Raw genomic sequence first — 24,056 nt, 5'->3', positions numbered from 1 at the left:
CTTCCCTTGTGGCTCAGCTGGTAAAGAATCTGCCTGCAATGCAGGAGACCTGGCTTGGTTTGATCCCTGGTTTGGGAAGATCCCCGGGAGAAGGGAAAGGCTACCCACATAAAAAATATGTGTATATTTCTAGAAAAACCCACATTTAAACAAGGAGGCCCACAACTACAAGTGTTTGGAAACCAATAGATTAGGTGATTTCCTAATCCCATTCCATTTCTAACACTTGTAACAGTTTGTGAATATACTGCATCATTCTTTCTAGGGTAGTGGAAACTTTTGCAAGATCCCTGGCAGATGTCAGCCTGGCACTCTTTGCTTAATTATCCCCAGGGAGCTCACACTTCAGGAGACAGCCTCGTCTGACTCAAGCTCTTTACCTGATTAGCTCCAGTCCCTCAGTTTACACAGTTCCTGTATGATTAAGGCAGGGAGAATCCTCTAAGAGATACTGGAGAAATGCAGTTAGGAAGCAAGAGAATTCGATATCACAAACTTTTAACTAAAGGTTTCTAAACACAAAACACCATGCTAGAGGAGTGAATTTACACTAGTAAATGAAATAGGAGACCAAATGTGCCAAATTGGAAAGTTGTAGTTTGAAGTCAGATTATCACCACTCAGCAGTGCTATGACCTTCAGACTGCTTAAGCTCTCAGAATCTTTATCAAGTAAAATGGGGCAATATTGACTTTTTAGGGTTAAATTAAGTAATGTATGTTAAAGTACTTGAAATAGATCAAATGCCTAATATATATTCATTTAGCCTCATTTCCTTCCTCTTGGGAACACATGGGAGAGAATAATTTTTACTGGAGAAATCTGGGAAGCCCTTTGGTGAAGGTTAGAATTTGAGCTGGAACCTTGAACAATGAATAGTACTTAGGTGGAGATGGTAGAAAAGGACATTCCAGAGGAGGGACTAGTTAGAGCAAAGGCACAAAGGAAGAAAAGTGCAGGAACCCATGGATAAGGAACGGTTGGAAGGGGGATGGCCTGGGGAGTAAATGGTTTACGGTAGAGAAAGGAAGCAAGGGCTGAGAGCATTTTCCTGATTTTCTTTTGGAGGCTGAGATGAGGGCAGAACCAGCAGCAGGGCAGGGCTGCCAACACCAGCCTACAGCCTCAATGGCATGGGTCCCCAGACCCCATCTTTCTCCCACTAAAAGTGGGATTTCATGATGCAGTGCCAAGGGGCTGCTGTGTAGAATGAGCAAAGCAACACTGCAATGGAAAGCACTTCCCTACCAACTGTCACAAAAACAAACTGGCATAATCTGAGCTAGCACAACAGGATGGTGCAATACTTGGCACTGACGTGAGTTGTGGTCCCTCTGCTGCTAATGGTCTGGGTTGCCTCCAGGTCTGTTTCCTCTTCTGCACAGGAAAGGAATTGAACTACTTGATTCCTTTCCCCTTAAAGGAAATTTTTTGACATATGATAAATTCTCCACTGAAGAGGCAGAAAGTTCTTCCCAGATATTTGGCCAATCAGTCTAGAGTGCCAGCGGGTTTTGTTCCAAGAAGGCACTGAACTAATCTCCACTCCCTTCAATAGGAGCTGGCTGTATGCTTTTCTCTACTTCCTGAAGTCAGCTGACTCTTCCCCTGCTCCCCGCAACCAAACCTCAGGTTATACTCATACATTTGAAGACTATTGTTTGCCTAGTTCTCCTTGGTGGTGGGGGATGGGGTGGGGTGGGAGGGTGGTCCATCCTTGCTTAACAGGCAATACTGCCGTCACTATGAGTCTGCAACATCCAACAAGAGGACTCTTAACAAGATGAGATATACTACTGTGCTTGGATTTTAAATACCTCCTATACAGAGAATTGAAATAAAGTAGCTAAATATGTTTAATAAGTCAACAATGTGACAGAAGGATCAAAAATCATGACGTGTAAAAGAATGGTTAAAGTAATTGATGATATTTAATCTAGAGAAGAAAAGACTTGGGAAACACATGATAACTATTTTTAAATACTTAAAAGAGCAATCACAGGGAAGAGTGACTAGATTTCCTAACACCCATGGTAAAATGTATAGAGGTATACTCTTTGACTTGATATAAAGGAAGATTTTAAAAACATGACTGTCTAGGAGTGCTCAAGAAGGGTCAGATGACCAGTGATTGGGAATATTTCATAAGCAGGAGCAAGTAAGATCTGAGCCACTCTTCTGTTGGCAGGGCGTCTGTGGTGTGTTCCTTAGTTAAGGAAGTCCTATAAGCAGCTTCAGTCCAATGAGTTACCATCACCTGCTCGTGGGCCTGTGTGTTGGGTACTCTAAAGAGGAAGTTAGGAAGGCAGTAATATTGGATCCAGAATATAGTCAGACAGGAGCCTTCATGCAGATACCCTTTCCAGTTCTCCAAACACCCACTCACATGTGGTCTCAAAAACACCCAGTACCTTTACTTAGCTTTACCCACTTCACAATATGCTCAATATGAGCAATTTGACTCCCAAGCCTAGGTCAGGCTGAGTGTTTCTTGTGAGTCATAGTTTTATGCTGAGACTTGAGAGTTTGTGGAGGGAGAACCCCCCTGCCCGCGGGGGGCCATGATGACAGGAGAAGTCTGTGGAAGGAGAGGGATCTAAGGGGTCCTGGGGAGGCAGGTCTAAAGATCCAGGCCTGGCAGCATCACTGTCCAGGAAGGCCCCAGTTCCTATGGCTGTGTGCTCGGAGCCAACTGTTCTCAGCAGACTTCATTCCAAGGGTCCTGTGGGGACCATGACTAGGGACCGGGCAGGAGGCAATGGCTGGTTGGAGGAAAGCCAGGCCCTGGAGAGGGGGAGGCCAGCTGGAACATAGCACTGAAATGGGCTCGGCTTTCAAGCTGCATACGGTGGCCCAGTGGACAGGTGAGTCCACGGACAAAATGGATCCGAACCAGCCCCGACTGCCCTCCAGAGACCAGCCATCCATAGGAGTCCAGGTTTGGACTGAAACGTACCTGTGAAAAGAACAGAAAACAAAAGCAATGCTCAGAGTTGGTACTTCAGAGTGAGTCCTAGCTCTAAGAGGGCCGCAATTTGAAAGAACAGGACCATGATGGGGTGAGAAGCAGGACGAGAAGACCATGAAGGATGTGTCTGTCGTGCTCTGGAGGATAAGGGTGTGGAGCTGTTTCCCCTCATTTGCCATCTCTGTTACCTTTTCCTCTCTGATTTCATGGCTCACAGGCTCAGAGTTGGGAGGAGATGAGAGGTAAGGTTCCTACCTTATGAATAGCTTCCAGCTGCAGCCGGTCCAGGCAGAGCCGCGTTTGCCCCTCTCCCTCCTGCATGCGCAGCATTGGTTCTCTGTGGGGCAGACCGTGGAACGAACGCTGGGGAGGAGGGTATGAGAGGAGAGAGAAAGCGAGCAGATTCTTAGTTTTGCATCTTTCTGCTGTAACTCCTCCAGATCCCCTGCTATACAAGGACTCACGTCTTCTACGTTTTCTAATGCTGCACCCATTCTCCTGGCCTCAATTTACCAAATCTGTGTCTTGAAACAGCAAGTAGTGATGATTGACTGTTTCAGCGTAAGTTCGAGCCTTGGGAGGGTTGGGGGCCCCAGATGAAGCAGAAGCGTGGTCTTGACCTTCAGGACTGTCCTGATATGGTATCAGATCTGCTTTATATATAGGCTAGAAAGAAGAATGTGAAATTAGGTCCTGTAATACTGAAGACCAGGTAAAAGTAAAAGACAGAAATTTGGTTTGGAGCAAGAAAGACTTTAAAGAAGAAAAGCGTATGTTTAAACCTATGTTCAGATACACGAGGGTAGGGGAGATTATGTACAACTCTATGCTAAGACTTCTAGGGAGAATACTGGGGCTGGGAGACTCTTCTGCTACTTGGCAGCACTAATATGGGAGGTCAGGTGGATTAGGACCCAACAGATGGTGCTATTAAATATTCATATACGTACGAATCTTCGATCTAAAGGTCGCTTGACATTTGTTGGGTTCAGTGCCATATCAGGCAATATAGCTGCAATGAGCTCTCCAGATATATCTCCTGCGGCTATTGTCCCGAGCCAGTCAGATCCTGAAAGACTCTAATAGGAAGAGACAGATATTTGTCATTCACTCACTCACTCATTAATTCACTTCTGTGAATTGGTAACAACTGCACAGCCTGAGGGGGGAGAGACATATTCACATAAACAAGCATAAGTAAGTTTAACATAATCCACATCCTTGATGACAATTACCACACACCTATCTTCTCTTTCTTTCCAAACCTATGGCCTCTTTCTGACCACCACTAGGAACCGTTTGCCTGTGTACTGAAGGTTTGGAAGAGAGGGGCTCACCCAGACAGTGCCTTTTCGAGGAGCAGTGAAATAGGCCTTGAAACCAAGGTAACCAGCATCAATGTAGTGAATTCCACAGAGTCCATAACTGTAAGAGATAAAGAAAAGAAAATCTTCCTTTTTCTAAGATTAGACTCATTTCTTCCCCCAGAATCCAGACTCCCTCAGTGAAACAACCCTCCTCTCCCCACAACAAACTGGCACAATGCACCCCAACCCTGAGGGCCTGTTCCCAGAGCTCATCCTCTCTCCATCCCGCCGTACGAGGCATAGCAGTTGTCCTGAGCCACAGTGACACCATTGTAGGGGAGCAGCCAGGCCAGCTCTGTACTCAAGAAGCGCTTGATAGAGTTTATTGGTTCATAAGGTCGTCGAAGGTCCCAAAATTTGATTTTCCGGTCACTCCCTGCAGAGGCTAGGAAATGACTGTGGAAAGATGAGAGAAGGAGAAGATCAAATCTGAACAACTCTGGAAGAGTCAGCCTGTCCTCACCTCCCACCGCCATAACCCCCCTGTTCAATACCTGTTAGCTTTGCACCACTGAAGAGTACGCACAGCCTGGTCATGGGCTAGGAAACACTGGAAGGGGTAGAGCTTCAAGGAGCCATCAGAGAGCCGTATCCGCTGCAGAGGTGAGTTCGTGGGAAGGTTCCATAAAACCACCATGCCTGAGGGTCAGGAAAGAATGTGTAGGTGTTACAGTCAGGTTATTGCTTCCCTGCTGGCTCAGTGGTAAAGAATCCACCTGCCAATAAAGAAGATGCAGCTGACACGGGTTTGATCCTCTGGAGGAGGAAATGGCAACCCACTCGTCTTCTTGCCGGGAAAGTCCCATGGACAGAGGAGCCTGGCGGGCTACAGTCCACGGGGTGGCAAAGAGTTGGACATGACTGAGCACAGCACACAATAATCTCTTTTCCTTGCTCTAATTTCTTTCTCTGGCTCCTAGGACCTATGTCTTCTACTCTCAGATTGGATCCCTTACGAGAGACTGGAGGGATCATGATTAGCTAGCCAACATTCCCTCCATGGTTTAAAGACTCAACCTGGTATTTTTAGTTCCAGTGCTCATTAACATAAAAGTAATAGCTTAGTTTGAGATCTACCATTGAAAGATAGATTGAATGCACGCAGTAAATAAAAGTCAAGGGTATTTTTCTTATTTTTAAAGGATAAACCCTTTAGGACAAGGGTTGGCAAACTATAGCCCAGGGGCCAAACACAGCTTGCTGCCTGTTTTGGTAAGTCTGACTGGAACACGACCACACCCATTTGTTTCCCTGAGGTCTGTGGCTGCTTTCACTTTACAATGGCGGAGGTGGATGGTTCCAACAATGGCCAAACAGCCCACAAAGCATAAAATGTTCACTGTCTGAACCTGAACAGAAATGTTTGCCAACTCTACTCTATGGCAAAGAGAACAGGCAAAGAGCCAAAAGCAACAGGTAGAGGAATAGAAAACAAATGGACAAATAAACTAACTGGGCTGATCCAAAGCAGGCTGACCAGCCTGGCAGAGGATGAGGTAATCAAAAGTAGAACTTTGATCAATGTAAAAGACATCCCCTTTTTATACAGAAACTCAGTAAATGTAACACTTATGAGCCTTTCTTGAAAAAACTTGACAGTGAATTACAGCTAAGCAATTTAAATAACAGAGCCACGAAGGGCGAGCCTGAGATGAAAGGTCTGGCGGAGACAGGCACTCTTTTCAATATAGAGTTAAGATTTAGTAATTCTGGGAATTAAGATGGCAAAACTGCATCAAATATCACATACCTTGACCATGTAAGAATAAGACCACCAAAAGGGACACAGGAGATGGTGAGAGGGATGAGAGAAAGCAGGGTAAGAGTGCTAACTTCCTCATCCCCAGCAGAAAGTCTACTGGTGTGCCTAAAAGTGAAACTGTTATTTAAAACCAGTAACAACTGGGACTTCCCTGCTGGTCCAGTGGTTAAGGATTCACTTTGCAATGCTGGGGATTCAGGTTCGACCCCTGCTTGGGGAATTAAGATACTACATGCCACAGAGCAACTTAGTTGAGCCCTCGTGGCACAACTAGAGAGTCCGTGCACCACAGGGAAGGATCCCACGTGATGCAACTAAGATCTAATTCACACAAGTAAAAACAGTAACAACCTAATAATACCAATTACTTAATGTTATTTAAAATTTTTATTCTTTTCCTTTTTAATCTTAAAAGTATCTTTATGATCCCATTTTTATAGAATTCTTTCTCTTTCCATCTTTTTATACATGCATAGAGAACAGCAAGAAATGATGTTTATCTATTCTTAATTTTTTTTTTGAGTGGAAAAAGTATAGTGATATTTTTCTCTTCTCTGTATTTTTTCTACAAGCACAAATATTTATAACTACATAATGTTGAACACTGAACCAAAAGGGAAACAACAACCAAAAAACAAGCATATATAAAAATTTAAAGAGCAATAGTTCCCTATGTTTTGTTTTTACCATTGTAGTATCCAGCAGCCAGGTGGTGGTGGGGCCGGGTGGGCATCCAAGCCAGGCTAAGGCACTGACCACACTCAGAGGGGTCTGAAGCTTGCATAGACCCTACCTGGAGGGTTGCCACACATTGAACCTGCAGGGACAGAGAGACAAGACCAGGATTAGGGATAACTACTGTCTGGAATGAAGGCTCAAATCACTGTTTAGTCAGCACAGGGTGGGAGATTTTCCAGAGGTGGAAGGAGACTCACTGTGGAATTGGTAAGGGAGGCTCTAGAAGATGGAGCCTCGGCTAAGGGAGCAGGCTCCTCACTCACCTTATAGATGGCAGGCTTCACTGCATCTGTGAGGAAGAAGGTCAGAAACTGAGTTCTAGATCCAGACGGCTGGGGTCCCAACCAGGCTGAGCTCGCAGACCAGCACCCCTGCCCTCTCAACAATGCCCCTCCCTTTCACTTTTCTCTTGCCACCATCAATGTGTGAACTTGCCTCTGCCTGCCCCCAGATCCTTCTTTCTTCCTGTTCTACGTGACTGTGCCCTTCCTCCTATGAGAATGGCTAATCTCTCCACTCTGTTCTCCTCTCGTCCTCTCTTCCCTTATCCAGAGTGTGGCTCATCTGATCTCCCCTTCTGCACTCTCCACTTTCTCTCCTGCTACTGGGTCACTTGCAAGCACAGAAGTAAAACATGCACTCTTGTCTCTGGTTAATCAAATGAACAAACCAAAGCCTTCCTTTACCCTATTTTGGCCATATCTCGTGGCATGTGAGACCTTAGTTCTCTGACCAGGGGTTGAACCTGTGCCCCCTTGCATTAGAAGGGTGGCTTCTTAACCACTGGGCTGGCAAAGGAACCCCCGCCTCTTTAACTCTGGGATTCATTTCCAGCCACTGCCCTCATTTATTATGATCTCCTTCACAGACTAACATCCTGAAAGAACTGTCTGTACACCTCTGTCCTAACTTCCTTAATTCCCACTCCCTCCTCAATCCATGCCTAACACCAGAAACCACTAAATAGGGGGTTTCTCAGGGTTTAAACCTAGGGGCCCTCTTCTTTAAACATGCAGTACTGTTGAAAAACAAATAAATGTAATCAAATGGGAGCTGCCTTTCTCTGCCCCTTCCTCTTCATGCTCACCTTCAGCTCCATATTCTCCTTCCCTTCACATGAGAGAGCGTGTTCTCATGTATGTTTGGTGGTGAGGGGAGGAGAGGTAAGGACAGGGCTGGGGGAGGAAGAGGAGTGTGGCAGGAGACAAGCCCCAGGCACCAGCCTCAGCCTGCGGCAGCCCCACACAGCCAGCTAGCTGGGGCAGTGAGAAGGGGAAGACCTGAGAGCAAGGAGAGCATGGAAGTGGGGAGATCAAAGACAATGTGCTCCAAGAAGGCAGTTACAAGACTGCAAGAGAGAGGACCGCTTGCAGGCTGCCAAAGAGAGAAGTAAAAGAATGGGGAAGAGTGAAGTCAGAATGGGAGGAGTGACTGGGTAAGGCTCTGCACTGGAGACACTGGGCCTGGAGGAGTTTTGGGGTGCGGGGTTGGATAGGCCCTTCTAAGCTCTGGCCAAAACTCCAGCAGCCCCATTCTTCTTGCTGCAGTACTCACCTAGGGGCTGCTGAGCCAGCAGGGCCTCGGGATGGGGCAGGCTGAACAGCAGCACCTTCCCATCTGAGCAGGCAAGAGCCAGGAGACCCAGTCGGGGCAGGAGAGGAGCCTAGAGGGTGACACCAGATCTGCACTGAGACTTGCTCCCAGCAGGCATGTCTCAGAGAATGCATGAGCTTCTGGTCCCTGAAAGTCTAATATGGAGCTGCTGGAAAAACTCCACCCCCCACTCTCCAACTTCCCTTTCTCCAACTCTGGGAAGACCCAGGTCCCCTTCGTTCTGGCTGAGGCCAAAGGCCACCCCACAGTCAAGTGGGAAGTACCTTCCGAGGGGTGCCTGGAAGTTCCCATGCTCCACTGGGGCAGAACTTGAGGTCCCAGATGCAGCCGTGGTCACAAGCTATCCCGTAGACAAAGTGGGCTCTGTTGCCAAGACTGAGAGAGAGAGCATGTGCAGAGAATGGGTAGGAGGGAAAGGTCTAGAGCTTCCAGAGCCTGTGTTCCCCTTGTTTCAACCCAGTCTGAGCCTTCCCCTCCCCCCCAGCCCAGCCCACCCTTCTTTCTTCCTCCACCACTCTCCCCTGGCAGTGTCCCAGCCCCACCTCACCAGCTTTCTTGCTGCAAGGTCCCAAGGTCCCAGAGCTGGAGCAGCCCAGGGCCCGAATACAGCTGGCTCAGTGAGTGTGTCTCATTCATATCAGGGCTGGAGAAAAGAGCCACATACTGCGAGGCTGCTGACCCCTCTGGCACCGGGCACCAGTCCAGAGCCCAGAGTGGGCCCCCCGTGAAGAAAGACACATCCAAGCGCTCTGGGTGTGCTGTGATAGAGCTGAATCTAGAGAAAAGGCACAGATGAAAAAAAGGAGCTAGTAAAAGGCAGTAAGGACTTCAGTAGATGAATGGATAAATAAACTGTGATACATCCAGACAGTGGAATAGTCTTTGGCACAAAAAAGAAATGACCTATCAAGCCATGAAAAGGCATGAAGGAAACTTGAGTGCACATTACTAAGTGAAAGAAGCCCACCTGAAAAGGCTACATACTGTATGATTCCAACTATAAGACATTCTGGAAAAGGGAAAACTATGGAAACAGTAAAAAGGTCAGTGATAACCAGAGGCTGAGGGTGGGAGAGGTAGGGGATGAACAGGCAGAACACAGAGTATTTTTAGGGCAATGAAAATACTCTGTATGATACCATAATGATGGATACCTGTCACTAAACCTTTAACCAAACCCATAAAATGTACAACAGTAAGAGTGAACCCAAAGGTAAACTATGGACTTTGAGCAATTGTGATGTGTTGGTACAGGTTCATCAATCATAACAAATGCGCCCCTCTGGTGAGAGATTGTTGATAATGGGGAAAGCTGTGCTTGTCAGGGCAGGGGGTGGGGCGGTGGGGGGGAGAGAGGGAGAATATGGGAACCCTCTGTAACCCCCTCGCAGTTTTGTTGTGAACCAAAAACTGTTCTTAAAAAAGATAAAAAAAAGGAACACAGAATGGGAGTGCCACCTGGAGCTCCTGACTTAAGCAAGCACCAGAACGTCACTCACAGTCTACAAGTGAGACCAGGCCTAGCCACCATGTTATCTTCCTCCTTTCCTTCCCCAAGTCTGTCTAGCTCCAGGCTCACCTTCAAAGGTGACAGCCCATGCTGACAGCCCATTCTGACTCACTACAGTGTTCACTCTAGGGCCAGTCTGTCCAGGTCTAGCTGAGTAGATGTGACCTTGAAAACTTGTTCCACCCTCAACCTCCCTAGGCTCCCTCAGTCTGACCAGCAGAGACAAGTGCTGCAGATTAGAGGGGGCTGAGCAAATATAGGCAGCTCTCCTAGCCTTGGGACCAACTGGACCAGCATTCAGGGAAGAACAGGGCCAATCTCCCATCCCTTTTGACATCCATTTTTCCTACTTCTGTCTCCCAGAATCAGAAAAAAAGAGATGCGGTCGTCACCTGTTTATTCTGTAGAGGGTGCCATCTTCAGGAAGTCCTTCACGTTGTACAGAAAACAGCGGGGACTTCTCCTCCTGGGGCAGGTAGGGAGCTGCCTCACTGGGGGATGGAAAAGGGAACAAACAGTGTAAATGAGGAAAAGTTTCACCTGTACTGGGATTCCCATGATCAATCTAGAGTCCTCAGTTACCCTTCTGTCTCCAGGGGTGACACCCGCTCCTAGATTTCAAAGATGCCCCTTCAACTTACAGTTCAGATAACAAGCGCCACTTCCAGGCTAAAGGAATCCATTCCGCAAACTCCCAGTATGAATGCTTCTGATCTCGGCTGGAGGAGCAGAAGTAGCATTAGTGAAGGAGGAGAGATTCCAGAGCAGCACTGCCCCATAACTTTCTGTGAGCATGGGAGCAATCTGTTATCTGTGCTAATCTAACACACGAGCTGCAAGTAGCTGAGTGAGTGAGTGAAGTCGCTCAATCGTGTCCGACGCTTTGAGACCCCATGGACTGTAGCCCCCCAGGCTCCTCCCCTATAGGATTCTCCAAGCAAGAGTACTGGAGTGGGCTGCCATTTCCTTCTCCAGGGGGTCTTCCCGACTCAGGGATCGAACCCGGGTCTCCCGAATTCCAGGCAGACGCTTTAACCTCTGAGCCACCAGGGAAGCTCAAAGGAGAACTCGGTGGTTTATCCACCCCTATCCCAGATGGGACTCGAACCCACAATCCCTGGCTTAGGAGGCCAGTGCCTTATAGCTATTGGGCACTTAAATGTGGCTAGAGCAACTGAGAAACTGGACTTTTAATTATATTTCATTAATTTTAAATGAAATTTAAATGGCTTCGTGCAGCTTGTGGCTATCATATTGGACAGCACAGCTTGAGAGCTTCTGCCTTTGCAGCAGTACCTTTGAGTTACAAATGTCTTCCCCATGTTCTACGCTGCAGGTGCCTGCCCCCTCTTCTCATAGCCCCACTGCTAGGCTGGGTCCTCGGTCTTCCTTTGCTCTCCACCCCTACCTTTCATCCCCAGCTCCCATTCCCCAAGTCTCACATATCCTTGGTGAGATGAAGGCACTTCCAAACAGGGGCCATGATGTGATTTGGTAAGCCATTGTGAGCCATTCCCCGGACGTGTGGCTTCTGCTTCTGAGGATCAAATTGAAGAAAGTGTAAGTTAGAGAATTTTACAGGTTAGAGAAAGTCCTTAGGAGAGAGCTTTCTCAGCTTTTTCTTCTCCTGGTACTACTTGCTCTCTAATTTTTCTCCAATCGGCATCTTAAAAGATTTATATCTTAACCATTACAATGACCTCTCCATCTTTTGCTCTTACTTCTCCAGCAAAACCTGCTCTCTATTTTCTGTTCATCTTCCTTGGTGTGTCTCTACAGCACTTAATTCAGAGCACTCCTATTTGCTTCCTGAAGATCCTGCCCTGGGGGCAGTCTCTCCTCATTCCTTCCACGCTATACCTTCATAGTCTCTCCCTCCTTTGAGGGTTAGTCACTGACGGTATTTCCTAGAGTTCCTGTGTCTTCTCAACCCTCAATACATGGACTCCTGGTAATCTCATCCTTTGACTCATGGCTTTGACCTCCATTTTTATGCCTGACTGCATCTTAGCAAATGTAACCTTTACTCAGTCTCAACTTTTCTACAAAATCTAGACTCATACAGTGTGGTGCTGAGCCACATTAGAACTTGAGGCAAAAGTGAATATCACTAGTATACTTCCTGCCTTTATTGAAAATTTTTAAATTTTCTTTCAGCATATTGAAAATTTTCATATTTTCTTCTTTTTTAATATTTTCTTCAGCATAGATTTGTTGCATTAATTTTTATTTTTAAAATGTTGCATTGAGACATTTATCTTTATTAGAGGGTTTTGGTGCTCCCTTAAATGCAGCTGGGAGGAGTAAAGCACTGGTCCCGTGTATCTGACTGGCAACCAGATGTCTCCAGAAGGATGGCCCTTGACCCAGTGGCCCCTCCAACTCGACATGTCAGACAGTAAACTCATCACTTTGCCTGCCTACCTTCACCCTTCCTGCATCCCCCACCCTTTCTGTGTTCCCAAGTTCAGTGTATGAGAGCACCATCGAAGTTGGAAACTCCTACCCTTTCCTCTCCTTCAACTCTCAACTGCTATTAATTCTCTTACATATCTCTTGTATCTGTCTCCTCATCTTTTCTTCCTCCACTGCTTACTTTAGGCCCTTACCACCTCTCACCTAGAGAACTGAAGGTGTCTTCTCATTGTCAACTGCAAATTAACCTATTTTCCTAACCGATCATGTTCTTTTCCTACCTAAAAACCATTGTCATACAGAGTTTCTGTTTGGGATGACAAAAGTTTTAGAAATGGATAGTGGTGATGGTTACACTACATTGTGAATGTACTGAATGCCCCTGAATTGTACATTTTAAAACTGTAAATCTTGTTACATCCATTTTACCATAACTATACACGCACATACTCTCTGTCGGTTCCTACCAGTTTCATTTCTTTCATCCTCTCTAGTTTAATCTTCCCCACTTTAACCCAGGCCCTGTGCTGCAGCCACAGCCAATTTCTGGGAAATCATGCTCTCTGGAAAACTTCTGTTCCTTTCAAGACCTAACTCAACTAGCGTTTCTTTCTGAAGCCTAAGCAGTTGACCATCCTTCCTCTGTATGCCTAAAGCATTCTGTTCACTCCTGGTGCAGCATTTGTTACACTGTAAGCTTTGTAATGGAGGACCCTGTCTTATTCACGATTGTATTTCCTAGCAGAGGAGATACTCAATGTATGAACAAATAATCTTGTTTAGTTACACCCTCAGCTCCCAGAATCTCAACTGTGTTTGAAGTTGCTCTTTCTTAACTTTCCGCTGTTTTGGCCATCCTAGTTACTAGGCTAAAGCCCTCCTTCTGGGCACCCTGCTGATCCTCCCAATAATCCTATTTCTCCCTCCACTTTCTTGTCCAATCAGGTTACCTGAGTAGATCCTCGGGCAGTGCTTCGGGGCGCTGCAGGCTCAGGGTCAGAAGAGTTCTCACTTGGGGCCTCACTTTCTTCTGCTTCTTCAGCCTCAACCTGGAGAACAAAGTCTTCGTCCCGAGCGGTGTTATCTCCTTCTCCACGGAGACAGGCTGCCTGCGGCTGGATTATCTTCGGTTGGGTAGGGCTGCTCACCTGGGGGCCCTCAGGACAAGACACTGGAGTAGGCAGGGCTGTTGAGAGCTCTTCCGCCAGTTCCTGAAGATACAGAAGGGCCCTGCAGGACAGGGCAGAGTCAGCGCCATAGCGCAGCCACTTCACCCAGAGCCCCTCTGCCTGACACCTGGCTGACTCTCACCTCACTAGACCCTCCCAGCGACCATGTGAAATGGCTACTAATTTCTCTTCCCCTTGGACAGATGCATAAACAGAAATCCAGGAAAGTTAGGTGACTTGGCCAAGATGATTCAGATCACATATGTGGAATCTGAACCCAGGTCTTCTGCCTCCAAGTGTGAAGCACTTCACACTCTACCACAGTCAGAGATCATTGAGGGAAAGTGGAAAGGATGGAAGGACATATATATGCTGACTTATACAGCACAGTGGAACTGCAGTGAAGACTTGGAGGAAACAGTGGAAAATGTGATAGGATGAGGTACAGAAAGAAACTGCCCACAGACAGAATTTAACCACAGACAGAAACTGCTGTTGTAAGACCTAGAAGATTGCTCAAGTGCCCAGAACCCAACACCACCCCTGCTTACCTGACACCTCACCACAGTCCACTCATCTCTCCAGCATCTGCCTCACCCCCAGCCCTTCACCCCAGCCCCCCTCCACCAAGCTGTGCCCCACAATCCTTACACTTGGGCAGCCCTTCGGCGGGGTCGTTCCCCAGGAGGGGTCTCAAAGTCCTCAGGGGGCATCTTTGGATGTGGAGACTCTGGCTGATCTAGGCCTTTGGACAACTTCAGCAGTAGCAGATCTGCCTTGGACTTTCGACCTCGTTTCTTAGGCATGGGGGTGGACAGAGGGTTGGATTGATCTAAGAGACCAGGAACCCGAGGGGCTGATGGAGAATTAGGCTGCTGGGGCCTTTTGGGGCCTTTTCGTGTCCTACCACCTCTCTTCGGGCCAGGCTTTGAGGCCCTAGGCTTTGGGACCTTTGACATCTCTGAAGAAAGATCTGTAGAGAAGAATATGGGTCTGTGAGATGGGACCAGAGCTCAAACCTCTTTGGAACAGATTACACCATACCCAGGTTGTAAAATCCTATGAGCTTGACCTGCTCTCATTCATCTTAAGCTGAGCATGGGGGGCTAAAAGGTTGAAAAGTCAAGGGACATACCTTGCTGTTGCAGTCTGGAGAGGCTTTCCTGCTCTGGAAGGAGCCTCCTCTCATCGAGAGAATCATCATATCCAGGGAAAGGGGTAGATAATGGCATCTCTATGGAAGCCTCCACACTGGTTGTTTCTGAGGAGGCCTTGACATCAAGCTGGTTCAGCACCTCTTGTCCAGGAGAGTCTACCACAGTCATGCTCCCCACGGGGCCGGCCTCCTCCAGAGCCATATAGCCGACCCCGTAGGTATCCATCAGCACCCCAAAAAATGGCTGCCCCTGCATGCAAGAGACATACAAATGACTAGAAGGAAAAAGCTTCTGGTAAGAGCTCAGATTTTTCCACTTTCCTGTCTTTCTCTTCTCATCATTGTTCCTCCAACCTCCCCCCACCTTCCCCACCAACCAGAAACCCAAACTCTGGTCATTCATTCATTCAGCAGTAATTCCTAAGCATCTTCTATATAACAGGCACTATTCCAGGAACTGGTAACATGACAATAAGCAAGGCAGACAAGGTGCCTGACCTCATGGAACTGACAATGAACAAACAATAACAAGCTACCATTTAGTAAATGCTTACTATGTGCCAAGTACTATTCTAAGTGCTTTATTCAGCTGATTTAAAGTGAATGAACAATTATTTAACCCCTGTCCCTGAAACCTACTGAAATGAATCACTCCTCTCTAAAAAAAAAATGAGAGAAAAAAAAAAAAAATCACCTGTTATGAAGCAGGGAAGGGCCACAAGTTTCTAAAATAAACTATAAAGTATAGCTGCCAGATACTATAAAATTTAGATCAAACTGAAGGAGAACAGGATGACTAGAACTAACATCCATCTTTGTGAATATTAGTCAAGGTGCAGATTTATTTAAGGATAGGTAATTTCTAGTGTCCTACTAGCAATCTTTCAGCTGGATGGGGGAGGTGGTAGCCTATGAGACAATTAAGGAACATCCCACTACATTAAGAAACTATTTAGACACTGAAGAATAGACTAAAAAATAGTCACAGATCTTCATTTTCTTCAAACCCCAGAAGTCAGCTATGCAACCACGGACCAAAGTAAACTGCCAATGATAAACAAACCAGTTACCGCCACACCAAAAACCTGAGCAACACAGAACTCTACAAGGGCCCAGTTTGTGACCAGAATAACCTACCTGTCTGTGACAAAAGGGAAGAAATAACTCAGATCAAAGGAGGAATCTCTGTATATGTCTTAAGGATGAAGAATTCATCAGCCTCAGTGGAAAGTGTGTTAATACACATACCATAAGAAATATACAAATTAAAATTTCCAACCGTCTCTCTTCAAGAAGATATCCTTATAAACTATAGTAACAGCCAACTCTCTAACTCAGGTGCTAAGGATACATTATAACACCATATGCTAAAGATATGATATAACAATATCAAGGTAAATAGAGGTCAATGAGACTCCACCTACATTATTCTCTTTGTTGCTGTTTAGTTGCCAAGTGGTAGCCTGTTCTTTGCAACCCCATGGACAGTAGCTCACCAGGCTCCTCTGTCCCTGGGATTTCCCAGGAAAGAAGACCAGAGTGAGTTGCTATTTCCTTCTCCAGTGGATCTTCCTGATCCAGGGATTGAACCTGCATCTCTGGCAGGCAGGTTCTTTACCACTGAGCCACCAGGGAAGCCGACATGTTCTCTGGTAAGCAGCAAACCCTGAGAGAACTACTCCATTCAAAATCAGGAATAAGCAAAAAGGATCCAATGGGACCTATGCATAGTTGCTATAGAAAGAATAAAAAGGACTCAAATGAAAAAGGTGAAAAGGACCGTTTCACGGAATGTCTCCAGAAAACAAGAAATTTTCCAACAAAAACTTCTATACTTTCAAAAAAGCCAGAGACTGTGAAATCCAAGAAATAAGAGATCAAAGAAGAGATAAAACAATGGCAAGGCAAAAAAAAGAGTTGGTAGTCATAAGGAAAAAAACTGAATAAAAGAACAAAAGAAATGAAAATCAGAGGAGAAGCAAAATGTTGAAACTACTGAAAACACAATCAGGGGTATGAAAGGTGTTTGAGAGAACCATGCAGGCTATAAAGAGATAACAGTGACTAGTGAAAAGATGGTATGGGTGAAAAGAGCAAGTGGGGAGCCAATATATGAATAATTGCTATTTCTAAAGAACAGAGAAGAAAAATGGGAATAGAAAAAAAATGTTCAAAGACCTAACAAAAGACAATTTCCTGCAATGAAAAACAGAATGTGTACTTTCCTGAAGTAAAGCAAGATCTCAGCCTAAAGTTAAAAGGGCTTATTGTATAAAAAGGACACAAAAATCAATAAAGACTCATCAAGAAATATTTGAATGAAAACTAAACTTCTCCTACAAGTGGGGGTGGGAGGGAATCAGGTCAGCCTGGGAGTTCTCAGAAACATTTGATGCCAGAGGATAAAGAAACAGAAGGATCAAGAGAATTCTTAATTGTCATTCATATAAAGGTAACAGGATGACATTCTAAATATAGAAACTTCTACAAGTTTCTAGAAATTATAAAAGTAACCCCCCAAATAGAGGAAGGGTTAGGGGGAAAAATAAGTTTAGGAACAAGTACTTATCAAACTGAGAAGTGGTTCATAGCTGCTGGTTCAAGAACCACCTGGCCTCTCCTCTGCCACGGTAGGGAGTCACAGCTGAATCAAGAAGCCCCTGCCGTAGGTGATGGCTCCATAAACAAGCTGCCTCTGCAATAATCAGAAAGTGACCAACTGAGGCAGACTCTTCTCTGGCTTGCAGATCCAGAACTGTGTCACTGCCACAATCTGCAAAAGCAAAATGCACGCCCTCTGGCCTGCCTCCTCTCTAAACTCAAGTCTAAATTTGAGTTCTTCAAGAGCATATTTGATTTGCAAGACCTAAATTATATTCAGAATCTTGAGTGGAAAAATCCCAAGAAGTGGAGTTTCTAGCTTTCCAGGCTCACAAGTGGAGGTTGCTCATTCTCTCGAATCCCACTTACTCCAGGGTAGAAAGTGGGATCAGTGTTTTCTCAGTTCCTCTCCGGTGCCAATTCTTGACCAAAAAGTCCTCCCCATCTTGTAAAACCTTGTTCCTTCCAAGCCTGTAACATCTGGCTAAATCACTGGTATCCACTCCACTGTCACACCCTGGACCTTGCCAACATACAAAACCTTCTTTTAACCTCCAAAATCACTAAGACACCCACTATCTGATCACAACCTCCCATCATTACAGCCAGGTTGCCCAACTATGATCACTATATCTACTCTTCACCATGTTAATTACTCCACTATCGACCAATCACTCCAGTTTCTCCCTGTGTCAGCCATATCCCATCTAGTTTAGACTCCTTTATTTTAATCAGATTCTTGTTGATATTACAAACTTCCTTTCATCTTTTTGTTTCATAGGCCTGGCAAAACTCAAGTCCTGGATGAACCAATCACCTATTGCAACCAGCGCATCTAAGCTGGTTGGGCACTAAAGTCACTCTTTCTGTCAGCTCCCATACCCTCTCCTTTAGTGTCTAATCCCGTAGTCTTCAGCAAATGACTAAGTCTTAGATTTCTGAAACAAAAACTAAAAACCAGCGGTCAAGAATTCGCCTTGCAATGCAGGGGCAGGTTCGATCCCTAGTCAAGGAACTAAGACTCTATGTGTCACAGAGTAACTGAGGCCCTGTGCCACAACTAGAGAATCTGTGCACCACAAAGAAGATTTTGTGTGCTGCAACTAAGACCTGACATAGCCAAATAAATATTCAAAAAGAAAAAACAACCAAAAGTCATACTTCAATTTCTTGTCAAATAACTAACACTCCCTGCTTCTGAGTCCATCGTCCACTTTCTGAAGTCAAGCTTTCCAGTTATGTTCTAACTCCATGCCCTCTCTCAGCCCACCCAAGGGAACTAGCAAGGCTTATCCTTTTCCCTTCCCTTGCTTCTTTCTAAACTGGAGCAAACGCCTTCTAAAATTTAACAATTCACTTGTTTCTTGTCTTTACACCTAGTTGGCAGCTTTTTTGCTTATCTGCAAACTCACTGCTTTTGTCCTTCCAAAGTATTCAATTTAGTTTGCTTTCTTTTCTTTTTTAGGTTTGTATAAAACCTTTAGTTGATACAAAATACTTATATGTGTAGAATGTAAATAACAATAAAACACCTGTGTACCTGCCATATTTCAACTCAGTTTTAATAGAAACGTAACTCGTACATACTCAAATTTCCTTAAAGTTTAAACATATGTCACAAATATATAAATATAGTGACAAATCAATTGACATTAAAAATGATGGGAAACAATACAATAACTCTTGGCAAGCATTCAGATCAACTAGTGAGAGTACTCAGACCTACAGGAAAAAAACCTATAGGCTTCAAGAATTCAGTGTGCCATGGGCATCAGTTTGTATGCTTTATAGAGGAAATGGAGAACGTCAGTTAACAGAGGGAGTTAGTTAAATAAAGATCAGTCAAGAGAACTTCTATACGTCTTGAAGATTTCTCCATATCTGTACACATACATCTATCTCATTCTTCTGGGTTACTATGTGGTGTTCCATAGGATTATAGTTTATTTGGATATTTCCCATTTAATGAACAACTGGATTATAATACTATTACAAATACTACTGCAATGAATATTCAAGTATAGATCTCTTTAGTAATGAGAAATTATTTTTCTAGAATAATCATCTGAAGTGAAATTACTGGGTTAAAGGGTACACACATTTCAAAATTTGATACTTCCAAACAGGTCGCCAAGATGAAAATCAATTTATACTCCCACTAACTGTAAAAATGGATATACGCATTTTACTACCCTTGTCAATCTTCGATTTTTGCCAGTCTGATGGGTGAAAAAATTCCTCCTTGTGTGTGCTTTTAGTCACTCAGTCATGTCGGACTCTTTGCGATCCAGGCAAGAATACTGGAGTGGGTTGCCATGCCCTCCCTCAGGGGATTTTCCCAACCCAGGGACAACCCATTTGAAGTTTCCCTCATTGCAGGCAGATTCTTTACCCACCAGGGAAGCCCATTTATTTGCATTGTCCTGATAATAACTGAGGTTAGCAACTTCTTTTTTATATGTTGGACATCTATGTCTTTTATGAATTGCCCATTTCTGTAAAACAAATTGATCATTTTCTTATTGATCTGTGGAGTTATTTATGTTGTGAATATTTTCTCTCTGTATCTACCTTTTTTAACTTTGCTTATAATGTTTCTTGCAAAACTAAGGTTAAATTTTATGAGTGAAATATCTCAGTCTTCTTCTTTATGGCTTTTGTGTCTTTGTGGCCACCCTGCCTCACATAGGATCTTAGCTACAGACCAGGGATTGAACCCCTGCCTCCTGCAATGGAAGTGGAGAGTCCTAACCACTAGACCACCAGGAAATTCCTGTCTTTAAAAAGGTATTTCCTACCCCATTGATAATAATATCAGAATATAAAATATCTTCTTTTATTGTTTTCTAATGATTTTTCTAGTTTTAGATCTTACATGTAGCTCTTTAGTCCATCTGGAATTTTTTAATAAGAGATATGGATATTTACTTATTCCATATCTATTTTCTTTATAAGTTTCATAAGATAGGGACCTTGTCTATCTGATTCATTATTGTATCCAGAAACTGGTACATGGTAAGTGCAATCATTAACTTTTGTTGATTTAAGGACTAACTTCTCAAGATACAAGAATCTCTATAAGGATTCACTTCTCAGAGAAGGCAGCAGCAGGGCGTGGTGGTTAATTTCCATTTTTGATTTTACAATGCAAATTTTGGACACAAGCAAAAGGTTTAGTAAATTTGTACCAGGATTTACAAAATTTTAAATCTGCACCCCAAATTGTCTGGTTCCAATGCTGCTCCAAGGCCGCCAGCCTGATCTCCCCAACCACGGAAAATGATTAGGTAACACTGTTCTGCAGGTATGGAATTATTTTACACACACTGCATGGTCTAATACATTATTTCCAAAGTGTTCCTATGGTACAACTGGTGGTCTGCAAGATGACTTCTGATACAAAATTGAACAATTTTATTTGATTAATTATGTTTTTATTTTAACTTATATTTAAAAAAACCTTAACTAGTCCATGAAACCCATGGACTAGTTAGATCAAGACTAAAGCACTTAAACCTTAATATTAAATCAATTTAAAGAAAACAATTAAGAAAGTACTACAGTTGATAAGAAAGGGTAGCAAAAAGGAACGAAGGCACAGGAATGATGTTTGTGTAACAATATGCCGCTGGGGCCATGGGGCTTGCACCCTGCACTTGTAACAAAGTGAGTTTCGCGGGTGAAGCTGAAGTCGCCACCTCTCCCTTCCCGAACAGAAAGCCAAGTTGCTGCATGATAAAAGGACTAGATTGGGAAACATAACTGGCCCCTGGCTGCGCCAATGGGGTTGCAGCGCGCGGGGCACAACCCCCAGGGTTAGAAGGACCTCGCCGAGGAAGAGGCTGAACACACTACAATGAGAAGACTTGACCCGCCACCACTCTAGGGGTGACCGCTTGCCCTTTCTCAGTCCTGGGAGTGGGGTTAGCTTTCACCACTAGCCTGTTCGGGAAGTGAGCCGTGAGTTTCCTAAGGTTGAGGATTACAGTAGATTCGCAGAGTTCGAGGTTTGCAATGTTCGCAGCGCCGGGGCCCGGACACAGGATAAGATGTTACGGACACCTCACTGGGGAAGAAGGCGAAACCCGAGGAGATCAGAGATAGGGGCTGCCACCGTGGGTTAGGGAGGTGGGAGCACGGCGGTTTCCGTAGGAGCTCGGGGGCTGGAGGTCGCGATGCTGAGCAGAGGCGGAAAAGCGGAGCCGGAATTGGTTCCCAATGTCTTAGTGCTACCAAAAAAAGAAGGGGGGGTAGTAACCGTGGGGCCCCTCACATCCCGCTGCGGTACACTCACCCTCACCAAAGTCCTTCCGGAAGTCCAAGTTCGAAGATGGCGCCGCCTGTCTGGTCGCCGTTTTATGACGAAATCTAGTAGCTACTCTTCATTGACGTCCCCCCCAGTGCACAAGGTAAACACGTGGGCTTGGTCGGGAATTTGTGCCCCAGGACGTTTTCTATTAGACTATGTATTCCATAATGCAGTGCGGCGAGCGTCCCCGAGCCCGTCGCAGCGGGCGCCGCTCCCGGGCCTCCGAGGCGCGGGGGACGCGGCACGGCCTTATGGGAATTGCAGTGTCCCGAAGGGAAGACTGACGCCTGCGCGGTGACGGCCGTCGCGCCCCCGCGGGTTCCCACGCGGCTTCTATGCGAGCCTCGAGAGTGCGGGCGCCCAGGCCCGAGTGTCGCTCCCGATCGCTGAATCCTGGCTTTGTGTGGAGGCTACTGGCCCGTGGCGGGCAGGGCCGGGCAGACCAGAGAGTACTTACCCGCAACCCCGCGCCGTCGAGCGGAAGCCTGGGAGACAAAGGAATCCGTGCCTTGGACCGCGGGGGGACGACTCCGGCTTCCGCCCCAGGGTAGCCCCCAGCAGATCCAGCCACTAGTGAAGCCAGGGATGGACCCGAGACCGAAACACAGTGAAGGGGAGGAGCAGAAGAAAAGCCTGGCTTGGAGACGCTCTACTCAAATGATCCTCAGGCTTGGACCCTCCCCTTGGTCGTAGGCCTCTCCCCACTCCCTCCCTGGGTGGTCGGTTGTGGTTGGAGAAAGAATGTAACAAACTTCTGCCGTTTCCTGAGGCATTTAAAGCTGTAAATCACACAGGTCTGCATATACCGAATAGGAGAGTTCAGGACGTAGAAATGTAGACAGGAAAGGATGGGGTAAACCAATCTTTTCCCAGATAATCTCATCTATTAAATTCCCTTGGTTACACAAAATATTTATGAAAAGCAAGGGAGAAGCTAGCCAGGATTTAAAAGCTAGAGCAAGGGGACTCCCATCCCATTCGTCTTAAGTGGCCTAAGACAAGCTAAGACTGTGCTGTGGCTTAGGACAGGCTTTGTGAGAGTGCTGAAGTGGGTGCAGTGGAGGCTGTTTCCTCTCAATTTCAAGCATTTCTCTTCATTAAAAAATGTTTCAACCATTTATTTCTCTAATGAACAAACCTGACTCTTTTCCATTCCTGTTGTCTCAGATTAGATTATCTTTGACTTCAACTATTGCAAAATCTTCCTCATATTAATAATTGTATCTATTTGGGGGATAAGACATTCACATGATTCGAAATTCAAAAAATGCATAGGGTATAGTGAAGTCTTTTCCACTTCCTCTCTCCAGTCTCCCAGACCACATCTACCTAGGTAGTTTCTGGTTACAAGTCCAAGACATTTTCTGTATTTATACTCATGCAAATACATATACATCTTTCCCCATTTTAATTCAAACAGCATCCAAGTTGTCCTGCACCTTACTTTTAACTGAGTGTACCTTGGAGACTATTCCATTGCTATACATAAAAACCTTCCTTATTGTTATGATTTCTTGTGTGTGCTCAGTTAAGTCGTGTCCAACTCTTCGAGACCCCGTAGACTGTAGCCCACCAGGCTCCTCTGTTCATGGGATTTCCCAGGCAAGAAATACTTGAGTGGGTTTCCCATTTCCTTCTCTAAGGAATCTTCCTGACCCAGGGATAGAACCTGTAGTCTCCTGCAAGATTCTTTACCAGAGTCACCTGGGAAGCCCCTATGATTGCTTAGTATGTAATTATATAAATGTAGTGTTAGTTCTTATTATTAATGGGTATCTAGGTGGTTTCCAGTCTTTTGCTATTACAAACAATGCTGCTTTATGTATTAGTGCAAGTTCATGTGCCTGAGACACAATGAAGCCAAACAAATCGAAATGTGGGAATTTGGAACAAAAAAAGGTTTACTGCAGGGCCATACAAGGAGCTGAGTGGCTCATGCCTAAAAGCACTGAATGCCCCAAAAGGTTTCAACTGTGTGCTCATGGTAGTTAACATCTTACATCTGTTGGAGAGGGAAGATTTTTTACATCTGCAAAACAACTTGGGAAATGCGCATCAAATACTACTATTGAGTTACCTGAGAGAGGAGCTAAAGCAGAGGATGCAGGGGAAAGGCTGTCTGGGAAGGTCCCATGGTGTCCTGCTCTGTTACATATGGACTTCCCTGTTGGTCCAGTGGTTAAGACTCCCTGCTTCCACTGTAGGGGGCATGCCTCACAGGGGTCAAAAGGGGGAAAAATAAGATGCTGCTGTAAATAACCTTGTATCTAAGTTACTTCATATGTATAAATTCCTAGAAGCAGAATTGCTGGACCAAAATGTAGGAGCACTTGTGATTTTGATTGATGGGCAATCTTTTTTTACTGATCTGATTCTCCATCTCTAATCTCTACCAGTTAGCTTTCTAAAGCACAGAGCTGATCCTGTTGAACCGCTGCTTAATTTTG

At 45.2% G+C, this 24,056-nt stretch overlaps 1 protein-coding gene across 2 annotated transcripts; it reads right to left on the bottom strand.

Moving 5' to 3' along the window:
* Nucleotides 1-1,838: 1,838 nt before the first annotated feature.
* On the bottom strand, nucleotides 1,839-23,126 carry GTF3C2 (general transcription factor IIIC subunit 2). Of its 2 annotated transcripts, none has more exons than XM_040224392.1 (19): nucleotides 21,595-21,778; nucleotides 14,679-14,949; nucleotides 14,195-14,516; nucleotides 13,325-13,604; nucleotides 11,402-11,496; nucleotides 10,601-10,678; nucleotides 10,352-10,450; nucleotides 8,997-9,224; nucleotides 8,713-8,824; nucleotides 8,390-8,498; nucleotides 7,099-7,124; nucleotides 6,785-6,914; nucleotides 4,830-4,974; nucleotides 4,570-4,731; nucleotides 4,306-4,393; nucleotides 3,919-4,047; nucleotides 3,482-3,634; nucleotides 3,224-3,331; nucleotides 1,839-2,956 (listed from the first exon to the last, which is right to left on the bottom strand). In XM_040224392.1, exons 2-19 carry the CDS (start codon nucleotides 14,923-14,925, stop codon nucleotides 2,738-2,740), a joined length of 2,730 nt encoding a protein of 909 aa, XP_040080326.1. In that variant the 5' UTR covers nucleotides 14,926-14,949; nucleotides 21,595-21,778; the 3' UTR covers nucleotides 1,839-2,737. The 2 variants fall into 2 exon arrangements, with proteins under 2 accessions (XP_040080326.1, XP_040080327.1); XM_040224393.1 differs by lacking the exon at nucleotides 21,595-21,778 and adding an exon at nucleotides 22,067-23,126 and having other exon boundaries at nucleotides 1,913-2,956.
* Between the last annotated feature and the right edge of the window lie 930 nt (nucleotides 23,127-24,056).

Source organism: Oryx dammah, unplaced genomic scaffold (assembly GCF_014754425.2).
Source record: "Oryx dammah isolate SB20612 unplaced genomic scaffold, SCBI_Odam_1.1 HiC_scaffold_25, whole genome shotgun sequence".
Classification (NCBI taxonomy): Eukaryota; Metazoa; Chordata; class Mammalia; order Artiodactyla; family Bovidae; genus Oryx; species Oryx dammah.
Note: the sequence above shows the minus strand (reverse complement) of the source record. Positions and strands in the feature narration are given on the sequence as shown.